A 15219-nucleotide genomic window follows, 5' to 3' on the forward strand; every position below is an offset into this window, starting at 1 on the left:
GGGCGCCAAGCGAGATCACTCACAACATTTATCAAAGGAGGTCCAAAACATCTCTCATCAAAAGGCAAGATGAATATGGAGCCTCACATTAATGGTCCCATGCAAATAAAAACCACATACAAGCTTTTAGTCAGATCTATTCATTTATTCCATTAATTCTTGAAAAGAAAAGCCTTAGAAGTTCGGCATAATCTCTTATTTTTTATTAGGAAAATATATTATTTAATAAAGAAGTATTTTATTATGCTGTATAAATGTAATTACTCTATTATATAAATATCCATAAGGTTTTAGAGTAATTCATATTAATAATTCATATTAATAATATTGTTGTTACCACAATATATTTTTATAGAATATAAATATTGTAAATAGGTTACCAACAATATTTGTATTAATACTCTATAAAAAATATATTGTGGTTACAACAACAACAACCAACAATATTTTTAAGTTAACTACTCTAAAACACTGTTGACATTTATATAATGTTTATACTCTATAAAAATGATTGCGGTAACAACAACAACAATAATAATAATAATAATAATAATGATAATTATATGTTTTACTATATAATTATATCCACATTATTTTAAAGTAAATAAAAATAAAATTAGTAGTAGTAGTAATAGTATTACCCTTTATTATTAATATTGCATATATTTTACACACACGTACATATGCAATATTCATAATAATAGTGTAATATTATTAATAGTACTCCTAATAATAATTATTATAAATAATAATAAATGATTACAAAATGATATTTTTAGTGTAATCAAATCTTAAATTGAAAATAGTTTAACAGTTTATTTTTATTTTTTTAATCATATGAAACCAACATGAACAAGAATTTTCCTTTTGATTATCATGGATACACTCGTTTATCATGAATGAAAGAGCTTCCACTTGGCCCGAATAAGCGAAAGTTTTAGAAGATCGCTCCATCTGCAATGTTTCCAAGATCTCTGATTAGAATGACCATATGCAGAAACACAGCGGCCCATGTGTTCGGCACAGTCTCAATGACTACTGAGAGAAAACTGCCACCCAAAACGTTCAACCTAAACAGACAGCATATGGCCTGTGAGGGCCCGCCCGGAAAAAAACACAAATCTATTAACCCTTTATACACACAAACACCTCTACGGTGGAGTTTCCACGATGCCCAGAGAGCTTCTCCTGGTGGGACAGTGAAAAGTTATCCGCTGTACACGCTACACATTTCCTCCGGCTCTCAAACGGCTTTCCAGACAATCTGGAGAACATCCCAGATGTATGTTTTGATAATCTCATCATGAAGGGAGAGAAGAACACACCGCACCATGCAATACTCCTGCAAAGCATTGTGGGATATCTGCAGCAGCAAATATACGTACTTTCTGTTCGATGAGCTCCGCCGTCTGGTAGTTGAGGATGGGCCGCAGGCCGTGTCTGTCTGCCGCGGATTGAGGGTTCAGGCTGAAGTTGAGCGCAACGAAGATGGGAGACAACTTATCCCTGAAGTCCTTCTCATCCTACACTCCGAGGAAAACAGAGTGGGAGTTTGTGAGAAAGGTCAGAAAGCAGGAAGAAATTACACTCTTAATCCCTCACTGCATTTATTTGTGTGTTACCACACTTAACTTCACTTATCTTGTGCTAATAAATGGGGGGGGGGGGGATCACTTCAACAGTGTAGGTCATTTTTCCACAACAAATTTCCATTGGTTAACCCCGCCTACTCTTAATTCTCATTGGCTCTCAATCTCCTTGCTTGTAAAATGTACATTAAACAACAAATATCTTCTGAATGCCACATTAGGACATGATTACATGCCTAAATTTAATAGATTAGCAATAGTAGGAGTGTCACAATACATCGCAAAAGCAAAAATGCAACAAAATATATCGTGGATGAAAACAATATGCATCATGTATAGAAATTAAAGATTTAATTTAGCATCAAATATGGCAATGCCGCATCAAATATGGTAATCCCAGAAGAAAAAGAAAAAAGTGGTAATCAATGGGGGGCGAGATCTGCTTGCCATTCTTCCAAATATCTTCCACTGTGTTCAGCAAAACAAAGAAATTCATACAGTATACTTTGGAACAACTTGAGGGTGAGTAAATGATGACAGAATTTTAATTTTTGGGTGAACTATCCCTTTAAGTTGTTAAAGTTGTTGAGAGTATTGTATTGTGGGATCAGTATTGTGTATCGAACATGACATAAGTGTATTGTTGTATTTCTAGTAATCCCAGTTTACAAAGTTTTGTAGGTAAAACTCACCCGCAAGTAGATCTTAGTCTCGCTGCAGACTCTGCTTCCATTTGGCACAGTCATAGTCCTCTTCTGTGTGGGAAGATGGGTGTCTAAAAACAAAGCTCTCCGTATGGACCCCTTCTGCTGCTGCTTCAGACGGTCCAGCTGAACTTCAACGTTAAACTCTACAACACAGGCCCATTAACAGATATATTTAGTCTTTTGGGCACAGTGCTTTTAAGTATTGGCTCCACACACAGGTGCAGGACGGCGCCATGCTGACACGGCACTAAATCTCAAAGCCAGTTGGTCAGATCAGAACTTCTTGCTTTGGCAAGAGTGGAAAGTTCTCCCAAACATTTAGGTTTTATCATCATCCAAAACCTGAAGAGAAAGACTCTAAGAAAAGCCATAATGCTTTTGATGGGCATGAAGGAATGTGCATGCCATTCAGATGTATGTTGGGCACCTGTGCTCAGTTATCTGTGTGTGTGTAGTAGGTGTTATTCTTCACACATAGTCTAGGCCTGTAATGCCAGGGCATATGGTGGTGTCATTAGCCCGGGGGGAATAGAGGTATGAAAGGCATTTTCTGCCAATTTTAAATAAACCAATTGAAACCAAAACTAAAACCAGATTAACTATTTAATTATAGAAAACTGCATGTAAAATATGTGACAAAATTGAAAATTAAATTAAATGATTTTTAAGGAGACAATGCCTCATCCCTGTCAAATTGAAAAATAAAACGCACTTGGTGATTTGACAGGGATGATGCATTGTCACTGAAATGTTCAATTTTGTCACATATTTTGCGTACAGTTTTCTATAACGAAATTGTTAATCTGGTTTAAGTTTTCATTTGTATTATTTAATTGTACTATAGGCATAAAATGCTTTCCATATAGAGGGAAGCAATTACTGAATAAATACATTGTAAAGGTTGCGTATGGGCAAAGATATGCTTATGGATGGGAAGGGAAAAAGCAAAGCTCTGCAAAAAACATTTATTTTAGGTTGTGAAGAAATTAAGCAAAAATTAAACCTAGAATAACTTTCCACTGCAATGCTTGGGTGTTGCAGGTGGTTGCTTATCTAAAAAGGAATATTATTTAAGATCTCTTTGCAAAGGGGATCCTACAGGTATGTAAACGGGAGCAGATGTGGCTTACCGAGATCATTTGGTAGGTGCTTCCCATTGGCTGTTAGGCAAAAGCTCAGGTTGACACTGTAAGAAGCACAGCAGACAAATGATGAGAGATGAAGTGGACTTCTTACAATGAGGCACATTGTTTGCATCGCTTTGGCTATGAAATATTTGCTATTATCGTTTCCTCGGGCCAAATGGCTTGACAGCTTGAAGAAAGGAAGGAAGGAAGGAAGGAAAGGTGATTTAACTGATGTAATGTACCCTTCAAAAGTTTGGAGTCGGTATGATTTTTTCATGTTTTTGAAAAAAGTCACTTTATGCTCACTAAGTATGCATTTAATTGATCAAAAATACAGTAAAAAAAATATATATTGTGAAATATTATTACATTTAAATTATTACAACAGAATTTTACCGCATCATTACTCCAGTCTTCAGTGTCACATGATCCTTCAGAAATAATTTTAATATGCTGATTTGCTGCTCAAGAAACATTTCTATTTATTGAGCTGCTTAATATTTTTGCGGAAACCGTGATACATTTTTGTCAGGATTCTTTGATGAATAGTTATTTGTTATTTAAAAAGTTATTTATTTGAAATAGAAATCTTTTGTAATATTATAAATGTCTTTAGTTTTACTTTTGATAAATTGAATACATCCTTGCTAAATAAAAAAGAATACCCCAAAGGATAGATGATAATCTAATTAAGTTATTAGAAATGTATCCATCTATTTGAGAGTAAAAAATGATGGTGTAACTGAAAGCAAGCAAGAAAGAAAAAAATGATTTTTTTTTTGAACGGCAGTTCAATGAAAGAATGAAAACCTTTTAAAAAAGGATTGAAAAAGTTAAGTTTAAAAAAGGTCTGAAAAAGTTTAAAAGTCAAGTTTCCCCCCAAAAAAGAGAGAAATAGTAACAAAGGAAAGGATACTATAATACTATAACAAAGGAAAGGATGCTATAATAAAGATATAAGAATAAAAAGGATACACAAAACAAAGAACACAAAAGAAACTAGATACAGAAGGGTGAAAAGAGTGAAAGAGTGAAGAAAAAAAGAAAAATCACAATCCAGGCTACCTCTGACCTGTGCAATAAACGCAGTGTGTTCCCATGTGTGTTTCTAAGCCTCAGTGTATGTGTGTGCGCACGTGTGTGTGTGTGTGTGTGTGTGTGTGTGTGTGTGTGTGTGTGCGCAGCTCAGTGCGTCCTGATGTTTCCCAGCTGTTCCACCACTTAACAATATCTCATTCAAAGCCACTGCTAGACCTCTCTCTCTCTCTCTCTTGCTCTCTAAATTCTCCCAAAAGCCTCTGTGTCTAGGCAACGACTTGTAATCATGACATACGTATACAAACTTTCCCTGTATAAAACAGAACAGGCGGAGACACAGACGTTTTACGTCAGATGGAGACCAGCCCCGTGGAGTTTCCTTTCCTTCCACAGATAGGATGCATATTTCAAAAACGCACATAATGGAGGTGGGAAAGGGCCATTTTTTATGCTTCTCGCCACCTTCCTGGCTCGTTCTCAACCAGCATAGCGTGTCCAAACCATTTGGAAAAGCATCTGCCGACAGCATAACTACACCTTTCCATATGCTCGGCCGGTAACACGAAGCCCGACTGTGGACGTAATGAAGTAACCTTCATTTACTAAATTAGATTTGTAAAATTCCTACATAAGTGCACTTCAATGCCGCTTAACTGATGTTAAATGTGAAAGATCATGATGTTATACCATATTATTGCTTGTTGAATGCTCAGAATTTATGAGGCCTGACAATTTAAAGTTAATCCAAATCCTATTTACTGCACTGAACCAGGAATACAACAAATTCTGTCCGAAACAAGATGGCAGACATACCAGGACACATGCAGGGTCTCGTTCCCACGGCTTATGGGGCAAACTTTCTCCTCAGGATTAATCATAGTTGGGTAGACAGTCAAGGTGGCACTGGTGTTCACAATAGGACGAGACCTGGAAATAACATAACATCAGTATTTAGCATTTCAAACAGTTTTATGATTCAAATTTGAATAGCTTTCCATATCTACACTACCCTTCAAAAGTTTATGAAAGTAGTCTCTTCTGCTTACAGATGCTGTATTTATTTAATGATAAATACAATAAAAACAATTAAATTGTGAAATATTATTACAATTTAAAATAACTGCTTTCTATTTCAGTATATTTTAAAATGCTATTTATTCATGTGATGGCAAAGCTGAATTTTCAGCATCATTACTCCAGTGTCACATGATCCTTCAGAAATCATTCTTAAATTCTGATTAGGAGCTCAAGAAACATTCTCACGATTCTCAATGTTGAAAACTGTTGTGCTGCTTAATTTTTGTTGAAACTGACATATATTTTTTAGGATCTTTGATGAATAGAAATAGAACTGAAATTTAAAATATAAAAAATGTCTTTGACTGACCGATAAAGAAAAGCTGTGTCCTGACCAAATGCACCAACAATGAGATCTGCAACAACAAAAACATGATATCAGACTAGATTTCAAAAGTAATGGTGGTGGTTTATGGTCAAGCTTTCTCACCTGGGTAGCCATTGTTATCCAGGTCTTTGCCTCCACGAAGGGCGTAACCAAAGCTGGCAGGTAGAGCTGACGGTGCGGCAGAAGCCCATTGGCCAGCGATCATCTGAGAGGGCTTTTCCCTGAGTCCTCCAGCATGTCCGTTATAGATGAGCACCAATCCTTGTTTGTTTTCTCCACCAAACGGACAGCTGATGGCCACATCTGTTAAGAGCAGATTGCAGAATTGGGGGTGCACTGATGTTACATTTCTGGCTAATAATGTGTGATCATGATAAATGATAAACAACAGATATTAAAGCATCCATAACATCATGACAAACTACAGATATTAAAATTCCATATTATTTTGTCTAAAGAAATTAGTTTTTATTGTTTTATTTTTTGAAAGTAATCATTTTAATTGAACAGATAAATGACAGACATTAAAATTCCATATTATAATATAATATTCTCTAAATAAATGTAAAATAAAACACTAAAAACTAAAAGCAACAAGCGATAAATGACAGATGTTAAAATTCTATATAATTTTGTCTAAAGTTAAAAATGAAACACAAATATTATATATATATATATATATATATATATATATATATATATATATATATATAATATTTGTGTATTCAAAAATATATATGTCAAAAATAAAACACTAAATAAAATTAAATAATTATTTTAAATTAACCAATAAGTGACAGATATTAAATCAAATAACATATCTAAATAATTTCAAAACTAAACACTTAATTAAAATAAATCATTTTAAATGCTTTAAGTAAATTTAGGCATCATAACATTATAATGTAATATATGAATGATATTCATTTTGAGATTTGCTAAATATTACATTTCACAGTGTTCTATTTAAAAAAAAAAAAACCCTTAAATGAGTGTTAGATGACTACAAAGGTAATCTAAGTGTAAACATTAGACAAATAAGCATGTAATAACAACCAAAACTGATAAAGAAACTCCAATATCGGCCGATAACCGATATGGTTATTTAAAGACCGACAGATAAACAAATGCAAAAATCTGGACAAATCTCTCACCGTTGTAACCATCTTGGTTGAGATCTCCAAGAGGGGTAATGGAGCTGCCAAACCGGCCGAACGTCTGTGTGCCGGTGAGGTGAGGTAGCTGAGGTGTGAGATCCAGAGGTCCATTCTGCAAGTACACGTAGACCCGACCCAACTCCTCTAACCTCCCATCAGAGTCACGAACCATGAACATGGGAGCGCCAACTAGCAGGTCTGTCATTCTGAAGGTGATACGAACCACAAACTTAAACACTGGTAACATTCCTGTGGCACATTCTTGTCTAAACCTGGTTATGATTACCTACCCGTCATTGTTGATGTCAGTAACAGCCACCGAGTAGCCATAGTAGGAGCCCATCTGAAAAATTTGGGAACATCTGGTGAATTAAAATCTAAAAACTGTAATTGATCTGAATCATCACAGATACAAACTACACATTTTTACACTGTACATGCAAACAGCATGTAGGATCTTACGAATGTCACATGAACAATTGCTTTTCGCCTAAAGGCCTTCATTGACATTTACTCCAGTTTGTGGTGCGAGTACATGAAAAGAGCTCTTTGATGATTCAGATGTGGCTCTTTTTCTAGCCCCCCTGAGGTGGGCACACACACAAATGCTTTTTGATTGTATTTACTCAGCTGAGGCAATCAGAGCAGTTAAAGGCCTCCAACAATTTCCATTTGCAAAACTGTGGCGCTAGTTTAAGGAAAATTGCCCGTAAGCTCTCGCCTCACATAATCCGTTCTTTACTGCTTACCACAGAGCACTCTAGCCCAGTTTAAAGAGACTTGTTAAAGGAAATTATTTTTGCTTATATCATCAGTGTGCAACAGTTTGAATATCATGGTGGGATGAAGCTTTGCAAAGCAGTAAGAATGACATAACTTCTGTTTAAATGCCACGTCCAAAAATAGCTGCTATCATATATTATTAGTATTGCACCACAAAAGCCAATACAACTAATTAGAAACTAGATTTGAAAATATAAGTGGTGCATGCCCATACAAAACTTGTTGATGATAAGAGATGCTCTGTATGGTAACTATGCATCCCTATACGGTTGCTAAAATGTTCAAGTTTACTAGGTGGTTTCTTACTGGCCACAGTAATCCATAACTAAGCCTCTCTGATAATTAATCATCAATGCACCAATGCATATTTCACCTTAGACAGTGTGGAATGTGGTATGTACCAAAAGTTTAATACTACTATAATCCGAATGTTGCACTTGTTTAATGTTTGTCATACTAGAAAATAAATAAATGGGATCAAACTTACTTGCTCTCCAGTAAAAGTCTTCAGCAAATCCAGAGAGCCATTGAGAATGGAAACCTGAAGAGAAAAGGCAACACACTATAATTTCCGTTCCATTAAGTACCATCATATCAATCTCTGGGTTACTTTAGGGGATGTGTAAGGGATTTTGTCACATGTATCACACTGAAAAGTTGCTGTAACCTCCAATTTGAGCAAAAAGTTCTCTGGCTAAAAGTCACAGTTGATAACGTTACTGCTTCTTCTCACCTGTCCATGGAGTCTGACTCCCCTGGGAACTCCAGTCACAAAGTCTGAGAGCAGGCAAGCCAAAAAAAAAAGGAGGAAAAAGAGAAAGATTTAGTAGTGGAAACATGGAAATGTGTTGGTTCCTCAGGAACTCGGAGAATTCTGGTGATCAGAGCCACTCCAAGTGCTCTGTTTTCAAGTTTGTTTAAGTGAAATGGATATAATAGGGTATAATCATAACACTTCCTTTGAGAGGTTCTACATACAGTGCTCCGATTTAATGCTTCTGTCTATGGTTATTCAAACAGCAGATGAGGATGTTAAATCATTATCTGTGGTAAAACACTGTCACAGTCATTCTATTTCCATTTTTAATGGGTAAATTAAAAATGACACCAAAATAATCTAGTGAAACTGTAACCTAACTGAGCACTATGATGTAGAGGTTTTATTTTTTAGAGTTACGACACCCACCTTCATTATCATCACCACTGAACTCGCCCACAGCCAATGAGTAACCTGTTAAACAAATGAATGAGGAAAAAAGAAAATGTGGAAGGTGACAAACAGGAAACACCCTGTGATAAGGCAATAATAAAAACTAATAAAAGGGGGATGGAAAGACGTACCCATGTAGTTGTCATCAAATGTGATCTCTTTTTTCTGTTTGGTGTGAATCTGGCCATCCACTGATGTCAAGAAGTATCCCGGGTAATAGGCCTTGACGATTTCTTGTTTAAATGCAGTGATCAATTGGCCTAGAGATCGTAAGGAGAAATTGATCTTTTAATTGCACTTGCATTGAGCTTAAGGTCACAGTCGATGCAAATAATAAATGTAAATATTCACATTTTGAGAACAGAAAATGATTAAAAATTACAACAAACTTGAGAAAAATGCAAGCATTTTTTAAGTAAAGCATAAGAAAAGCATCTGATCATGGCACCATGGATGAGCTCTGCATTTCGGCACTCTAGTAAAGTCACGTCACATTCATTTATTACTCCAGTGTGTTCATGTTTTTACTCAAGGATGTCCGACCTGGACGGACTTAACAAGAGGAAATGAACCAGAAAAGATTTCCAAGTGAAAGAAGGCGGAACATCTGCGCACACATACCGATTACGTAATCGCCACGGACCAATGGTAGTACAAAGGTGTTTACCAGCCATAGCAAACTTTTCCGGAAGGTTCACTTTGGCAAGCTGTTTTGAACTCCCAAAACAAACTCCAAACCAAGCTCATTTTGGCCTGATTTTGTTTCGAAATTACATCAAATCAGTTCATTCTTCTGCCTTTATACATTTCTTTTACTGTCACCTTTGATTTAATGCATCCTTTCCTAGATAAAAATATCCTTTCCATGAGAAGAAAAAAAAGAATCTTACTGACCCCAAATTTTTTAATTAAAGTGGTCATACCATACTTAATATCAATGCCACATACTGATGAGCTTTTAAAAGACTGTATTCCCAAACCACTGTTTAAATGTTGAAAGCCAAACCTTGCCAGAAGTAACTGCCAGGTCCTCCAAGCACTACCTTTCCTTCCTGTAACATAGCAACAGTATCAAGGTGAGATCAGAAGAAGAAAACAGCAGATATGCATTACATTTTGAAATGATATGTTCTATTCAGTTCTAACAATGTCTCACCTGAGTAAAATCAGCACTGAATCCACCTTGACAGTAGCCTTGTCCTTTTCTTCCATCAAATTCTGCAACGGACAGCAAGTGATGTTACTCTCACTTCAAAACGACTTATATTGGACAATGCCTTAACAAATCATCACTGACTTCAAGCCCACCTGTGCGACACGGAGCGTATTCCACAAACTTGGTGAAGTTTTCGACGGCCAGAAAACATGAGCCAGTAGTATCAGCACGAGGTATGTCCGCCATGGTTCTCCATGAGTAAAGGGGGGCACAAGCCTATGGAATGGATAATGCTAGAAGTTAAAGGTCAACTCTATAAACACAAAACCCACATGCTAGCAGAGTGCAGAGAAGACACTAAGAGAGGTCAGCAGTAGTTCTGGAGTAAAGCAACCATGACCATAAATCCAGGTCACTGTTTGATAATCCATGAAGAACAGCACCTGGGCTTTTGATGTTACAGACAGTAATCCTGCATTATCCACAAGCCAAAGTTCGAATTCAGAAAGAAAATGAAGGAATTATAAGGAATAAAAAGAGCTGGATCTGATCGGTTTATAATTTGAAACTTACACAGACAATTTAAGAGCATTTTTAGACTTGAGTCACCAACCATTATTTCTTCAAGAACATGTGTGATTGAAGGCAATGTAATGCGTTCAATCACAATTTTTTTTTTTAATGAGTCCAAAATGAATATTATACTGACTATTTTTCACACAGTCAAAAATAAAAGTAAAAAGATCTTACCAGCACACTATCTTCATGTACTCGTACTGTTGCTCCAAACCACTGATGGGATTTGAACTCTCCTTGATGCATTGTTCCATTTACAGTCACATTTAGATCTCCTACAGCAAAAAATATATAAAAATATACATATTAATATATTATATAATATCAATATACATGATACAAATGAATATGATGATGATAATGATGATGATTATACCACTTATGAACAATAGAATGAAAGGATAAATAAATAAAATAAATGATCAATTAATTTTGTTGCTCAGTTTATTTACAAAAACACAAATGTAATAAATGTGAATGTTGTTATTGTGCACAATCCATCATTAATTGTCATTATAAAGAAAGAATATGTTATAATAATAATAGTAGTAAATGTTTCATCAATTTATAAACCTCCTCTGAAACAGTCATGTGGGCAAGAAAAAATATTAACTATGAATATCAAATCACATTTCACAATTCTGTTGCACTCAGAAATGTCACATCACTGAAGTTAAATGTGTTATGAATGCAGTTCCATGTTGATTTTAAGTGCATTAAGACCCATAATAAATTGAAAAGTCCAAGGTGAAAAAAAAAGAACAGACTGTACAAAGCCGGCTCAGGTGTCCACTGAGGTTAAAGGTCATATCATGAAGAAGGCACAAGAAGGAGAAAAGACAGATGGTCACATATGGGCTGAAATCAAAACAAAGGTGACATGTCCTGACCAATGAGAGCGGTGGGGATTCAACAATAAGATCATTAGACCAAGACAATCAGAGCTCAGGTTCAACTGCCAGAGGAGTCACTAGGCCAGAACATCCAAACGCCTTCAAAACACTCCGTTCCCATCCCTGACTGCCAAACTGAACTGGGCCACAGACATTTCTCCAGTTGCACCATAATTACAAGCATGATGCAACAGGGTTCTGTGGTGTGATGGAGGGGAAAGGGGAACGAGAGATTGAGGAAGAGGAGAAATGAGTGAAAGGTACAACTGGCGGTAACACAATTCTCAGCTGGCTCTGAAGAGGGGCTGGTCTCATTCGGAGAGAAGAAACTCTGCCAGGAACCTTCATCCAAACAAAACAGGAGCTCAAGTTGTGTGGGTTAATATTGTGAAAACTGTCAAGAAATGTCTGGATCATAGTGCAGCCCCAAATCAAAAGAAGAACAGGAAATTATATTTTGCATAAAGAAAACCAAGTCTATAATTAAATTAGCCAAAATATTATTTTCATAATTAGGCATCATCATTAATTTTTTTCAAAATCCAGGTAAACATATGCATAGTTGTCATTAAAATAATGTCATGATAAAAAAACAATGGTACTTAAATAGGCCTAATAAAATCTTTATGCAAAAATAATTTTCAATTCTAGGGTGAAATATAACCCAAACATTGCTTTGCGTGATTCATCCAATTGGTAAGACCCAATTTTACGGTCTAAAGGACTTTGTCTCATTCTGAGTGAGGAAACAGTGCCAGCAATCCTCATCCAAGCAAAACAGGAGCTCAAGCTATCTGTCAGATACACTCCTACAGATACAAACACACACACACTCTCTCAGACTCTCTCTGTCTGTCTTTCAGTTAATAGCACCCCTCACCTTCCTCTTCCCTTTCTCAAAGTCTGTCATCCCTTTCTAGGAATTCTACTTTATTATTTTCTCTGTTTAAGTCACCAACTCCCACTCATTCTTTTACTATCTTGTATGGTTTCTTTATCTCCCTCTACTTGTCATCTCTGTAGACTTGTCCTATTCCTTTCCAAACCACCCCTTAACTCAGATACACACACAGACCTCCTTTTCCCCAGACATCTTTTGTTTCCTTCTCTCAAGGATGTTTGGTACCCCAGTAGCAAAGCAGTGGGGATTAGAGCCCTCTAATAACATTAGAGGATATATGCCTTATGGTCACCTCCAGGGTGATGGTTTTCTCTTTCTTTTCCTCCCCGTCTTTCCCTCTCTCACTGCCAAAGTAAAGAAAACCAGCAGTCCTGCCCCTGTGAGATTCCTTACAACTGAAAACTCAAGTGTGTGTACTGCGCTCCAAGACACGGTATATGGAAGACGCCGTGTCCTCCTGGTGCGCAGTTGGGGAGGACAGTTTGTGGGACGAGAATCAGTCAACGTCAATGGAAGTGGACCGTTAAAACTAACAATTATCTCACTTTCCACATCATGGGTGAGGTGGGAAGATAAAGCTCAGTGGGGAAGGTGGGGAAAATGGTGTTGTTTGGTTACAGTTAGGGGAGAACTACCCAAAACTGGATGAGATTTGTGTCAGAAGGACGACCATGATTATTTAAGTCTTGGATGCAAGATGCCATAGAGTTACAGCAGTTGGGGATTGAATCTAGGCATTTTTCACGTTTTACACACAAAAATTGAATGATGTTTGAAAACTAAAAGTTCTTGTGCAGCAATGAGAGCTTCTGTGAAAGAATTAGTAACTGGATTTGGTTAATGATTCATTGAACTGAATCTTTGACAGATATTCAAGCATTTTAATTGTGGAAATTAAACCAGACATTCTGTTTTGCTCAAGGCTAAATCCAATTTCATCTTAAATGTCACATAAAACGTGAAACTACTTTACATGTCTGAGTGGGTGGTTCTTGGCCAGAATATTCAGCAATTTATACCAGGCTTTAGTCTGGTAACATGAGGCAAATTCTGATGTAACCTAGAGGATTTAAGAGGAAGTATTCCAACAATTAAGGCACCTTAGGAGACACCTCTGCTGTGATATACAGCCATTTTAATCAAAATTCCCCCGATTGCTAATCCTATGAGTGCTCTCAGATCCTGGAGTCAAGCCAAGATGACTTGGTCGACTCTCTCGTGGGATAGTGGAGGTGAGGAGGTCACACACACACACCTCTCTCTTTCAGCTATGAGAGAACCACCCCATTAGTGAAGTATCTAGATCTGTGTAAGAGAAAGGGAGGGTCAGGAAGGGGTAGCGGAAGGCACGAGCCACATGGCTAAATTCAGTCATCACATCAAGCGTCTCTGGGGAGACGCCGAGAGACAGGGAAATGAGAATAGACAAGAGTCAACGCTCTCTCTCCTCCGATTCCCACCCACTCTCTTTTCTCGTTTTCTCATTATTCTCTGTTATTTTCTTATCAGGGAGGAAGAGGAAAGAGGTCAGATCTGAAGACACGATTAGCTAATACTCTCTCTGATTGAGGGATGTTAGGCAAGAGGAAGGACAGCACTATGGCTTTTCTAAGTGGCCCACAAGAGGTTCAACAATGAAGCATCAGTGGCCGCAGGGTCAAGCTCAGATTTAAGTGGTGAGATCTTTATTTGATATACAGTATTTGCAGTGACTAAATGGCTGTAAACTAAATGGGTAAACTGTTAATAGAGTACAACAGTCATTTATTTTCTCCATAACAAAATAGATTTTTAATAATAACATGAGCTCTAAATGACATATGCGTTCAACTGTAAAAAATAAATAAATAAATAAATAAATAAAGGAAAACAAACCAAAACAGGATTTTTTTCAAAATTAACCTAGTCTCTAACTTCTGAGACTAGAAAGACCTAACACAACCTCTTAAGCAATTATATATTTGCTTTCAAACAAAACATAACAACAATAAAATAAAATAAAATAAAATAAAATAAAATAAAATAAAATAAAATAAAATAAAATAAAATAAAATAAAATAAAATAAAATAAAATAAAATAAAATAAAATAAAAAATAAAATAAAATAAAATAAAAAAAGGGGAAATTACTTCCGGAACCAAGGGTGCTCAAAAAGGTGGTTATTGTCATGCTTTATTTCAGGTTATTGCCTGACTGCTGAGACTAAAGGAAATTGCATAAAAACCACTTGTCAAAATATCAACCATTTTGGATCTATCAGGATGTATTGACATCTAATTGAATGATCATTGGATAAGCATTAACCTCCAAGGCTAAACCAGCCCCTGCCATGCATCACACGTCACAGGGTATTAGCGTAACTCAATTATGCTCTTCTGCTAGGCTATTGAGTTAAACCAAAACAAAATTATGTTTTAATTAAAGTCAAACGTAATAAAAAGAAGAGCATGACGTTTAACATGACTCATAAGCACACAGCATACTTGCAGCCCTACAAAGCAAAATCTGTGACGACGTCGCTGACATATGCAGTGCATCATGAGAGAAAAATAATTATAAAAATCAATCTGTAAAAAGTTTTTGCTGGAACATTTCTCCCTGTGTTTGAGTAATATGCAGTAAATCACAGCTTGGATGTTCAGAGGAGACTGATTTCGCAGGAAGGAAGCCAAGAGTC

The 15219-nt window shown here is 36.3% G+C and overlaps 1 protein-coding gene across 1 annotated transcript in view; it reads right to left on the reverse strand.

Annotated features, from left to right (window-relative positions):
* itga5 (integrin, alpha 5 (fibronectin receptor, alpha polypeptide)) overlaps nt 1-15219 on the reverse strand; it is a 50247-nt gene that overhangs the window by 17444 nt on the left and 17584 nt on the right. The window contains exons 3-18 of the mRNA XM_079850145.1: nt 10923-11023; nt 10325-10448; nt 10173-10234; nt 10023-10068; nt 9148-9276; nt 8993-9037; nt 8540-8583; nt 8294-8347; nt 7314-7366; nt 7021-7229; nt 5969-6169; nt 5849-5894; nt 5275-5388; nt 3427-3482; nt 2282-2439; nt 1386-1523 (exon numbers count right to left, since the gene is read on the reverse strand). Coding sequence (XP_079706271.1) covers nt 1386-1523; nt 2282-2439; nt 3427-3482; nt 5275-5388; nt 5849-5894; nt 5969-6169; nt 7021-7229; nt 7314-7366; nt 8294-8347; nt 8540-8583; nt 8993-9037; nt 9148-9276; nt 10023-10068; nt 10173-10234; nt 10325-10448; nt 10923-11023 — 1580 coding nt within the window. The remainder of the gene's footprint in view (nt 1-1385; nt 1524-2281; nt 2440-3426; nt 3483-5274; nt 5389-5848; nt 5895-5968; nt 6170-7020; nt 7230-7313; nt 7367-8293; nt 8348-8539; nt 8584-8992; nt 9038-9147; nt 9277-10022; nt 10069-10172; nt 10235-10324; nt 10449-10922; nt 11024-15219) is intronic.

Source organism: Squalius cephalus (assembly GCF_949319135.1).
Source record: "Squalius cephalus genome assembly, chromosome: 18".
NCBI classification, from domain to species: Eukaryota; Metazoa; Chordata; class Actinopteri; order Cypriniformes; family Leuciscidae; genus Squalius; species Squalius cephalus.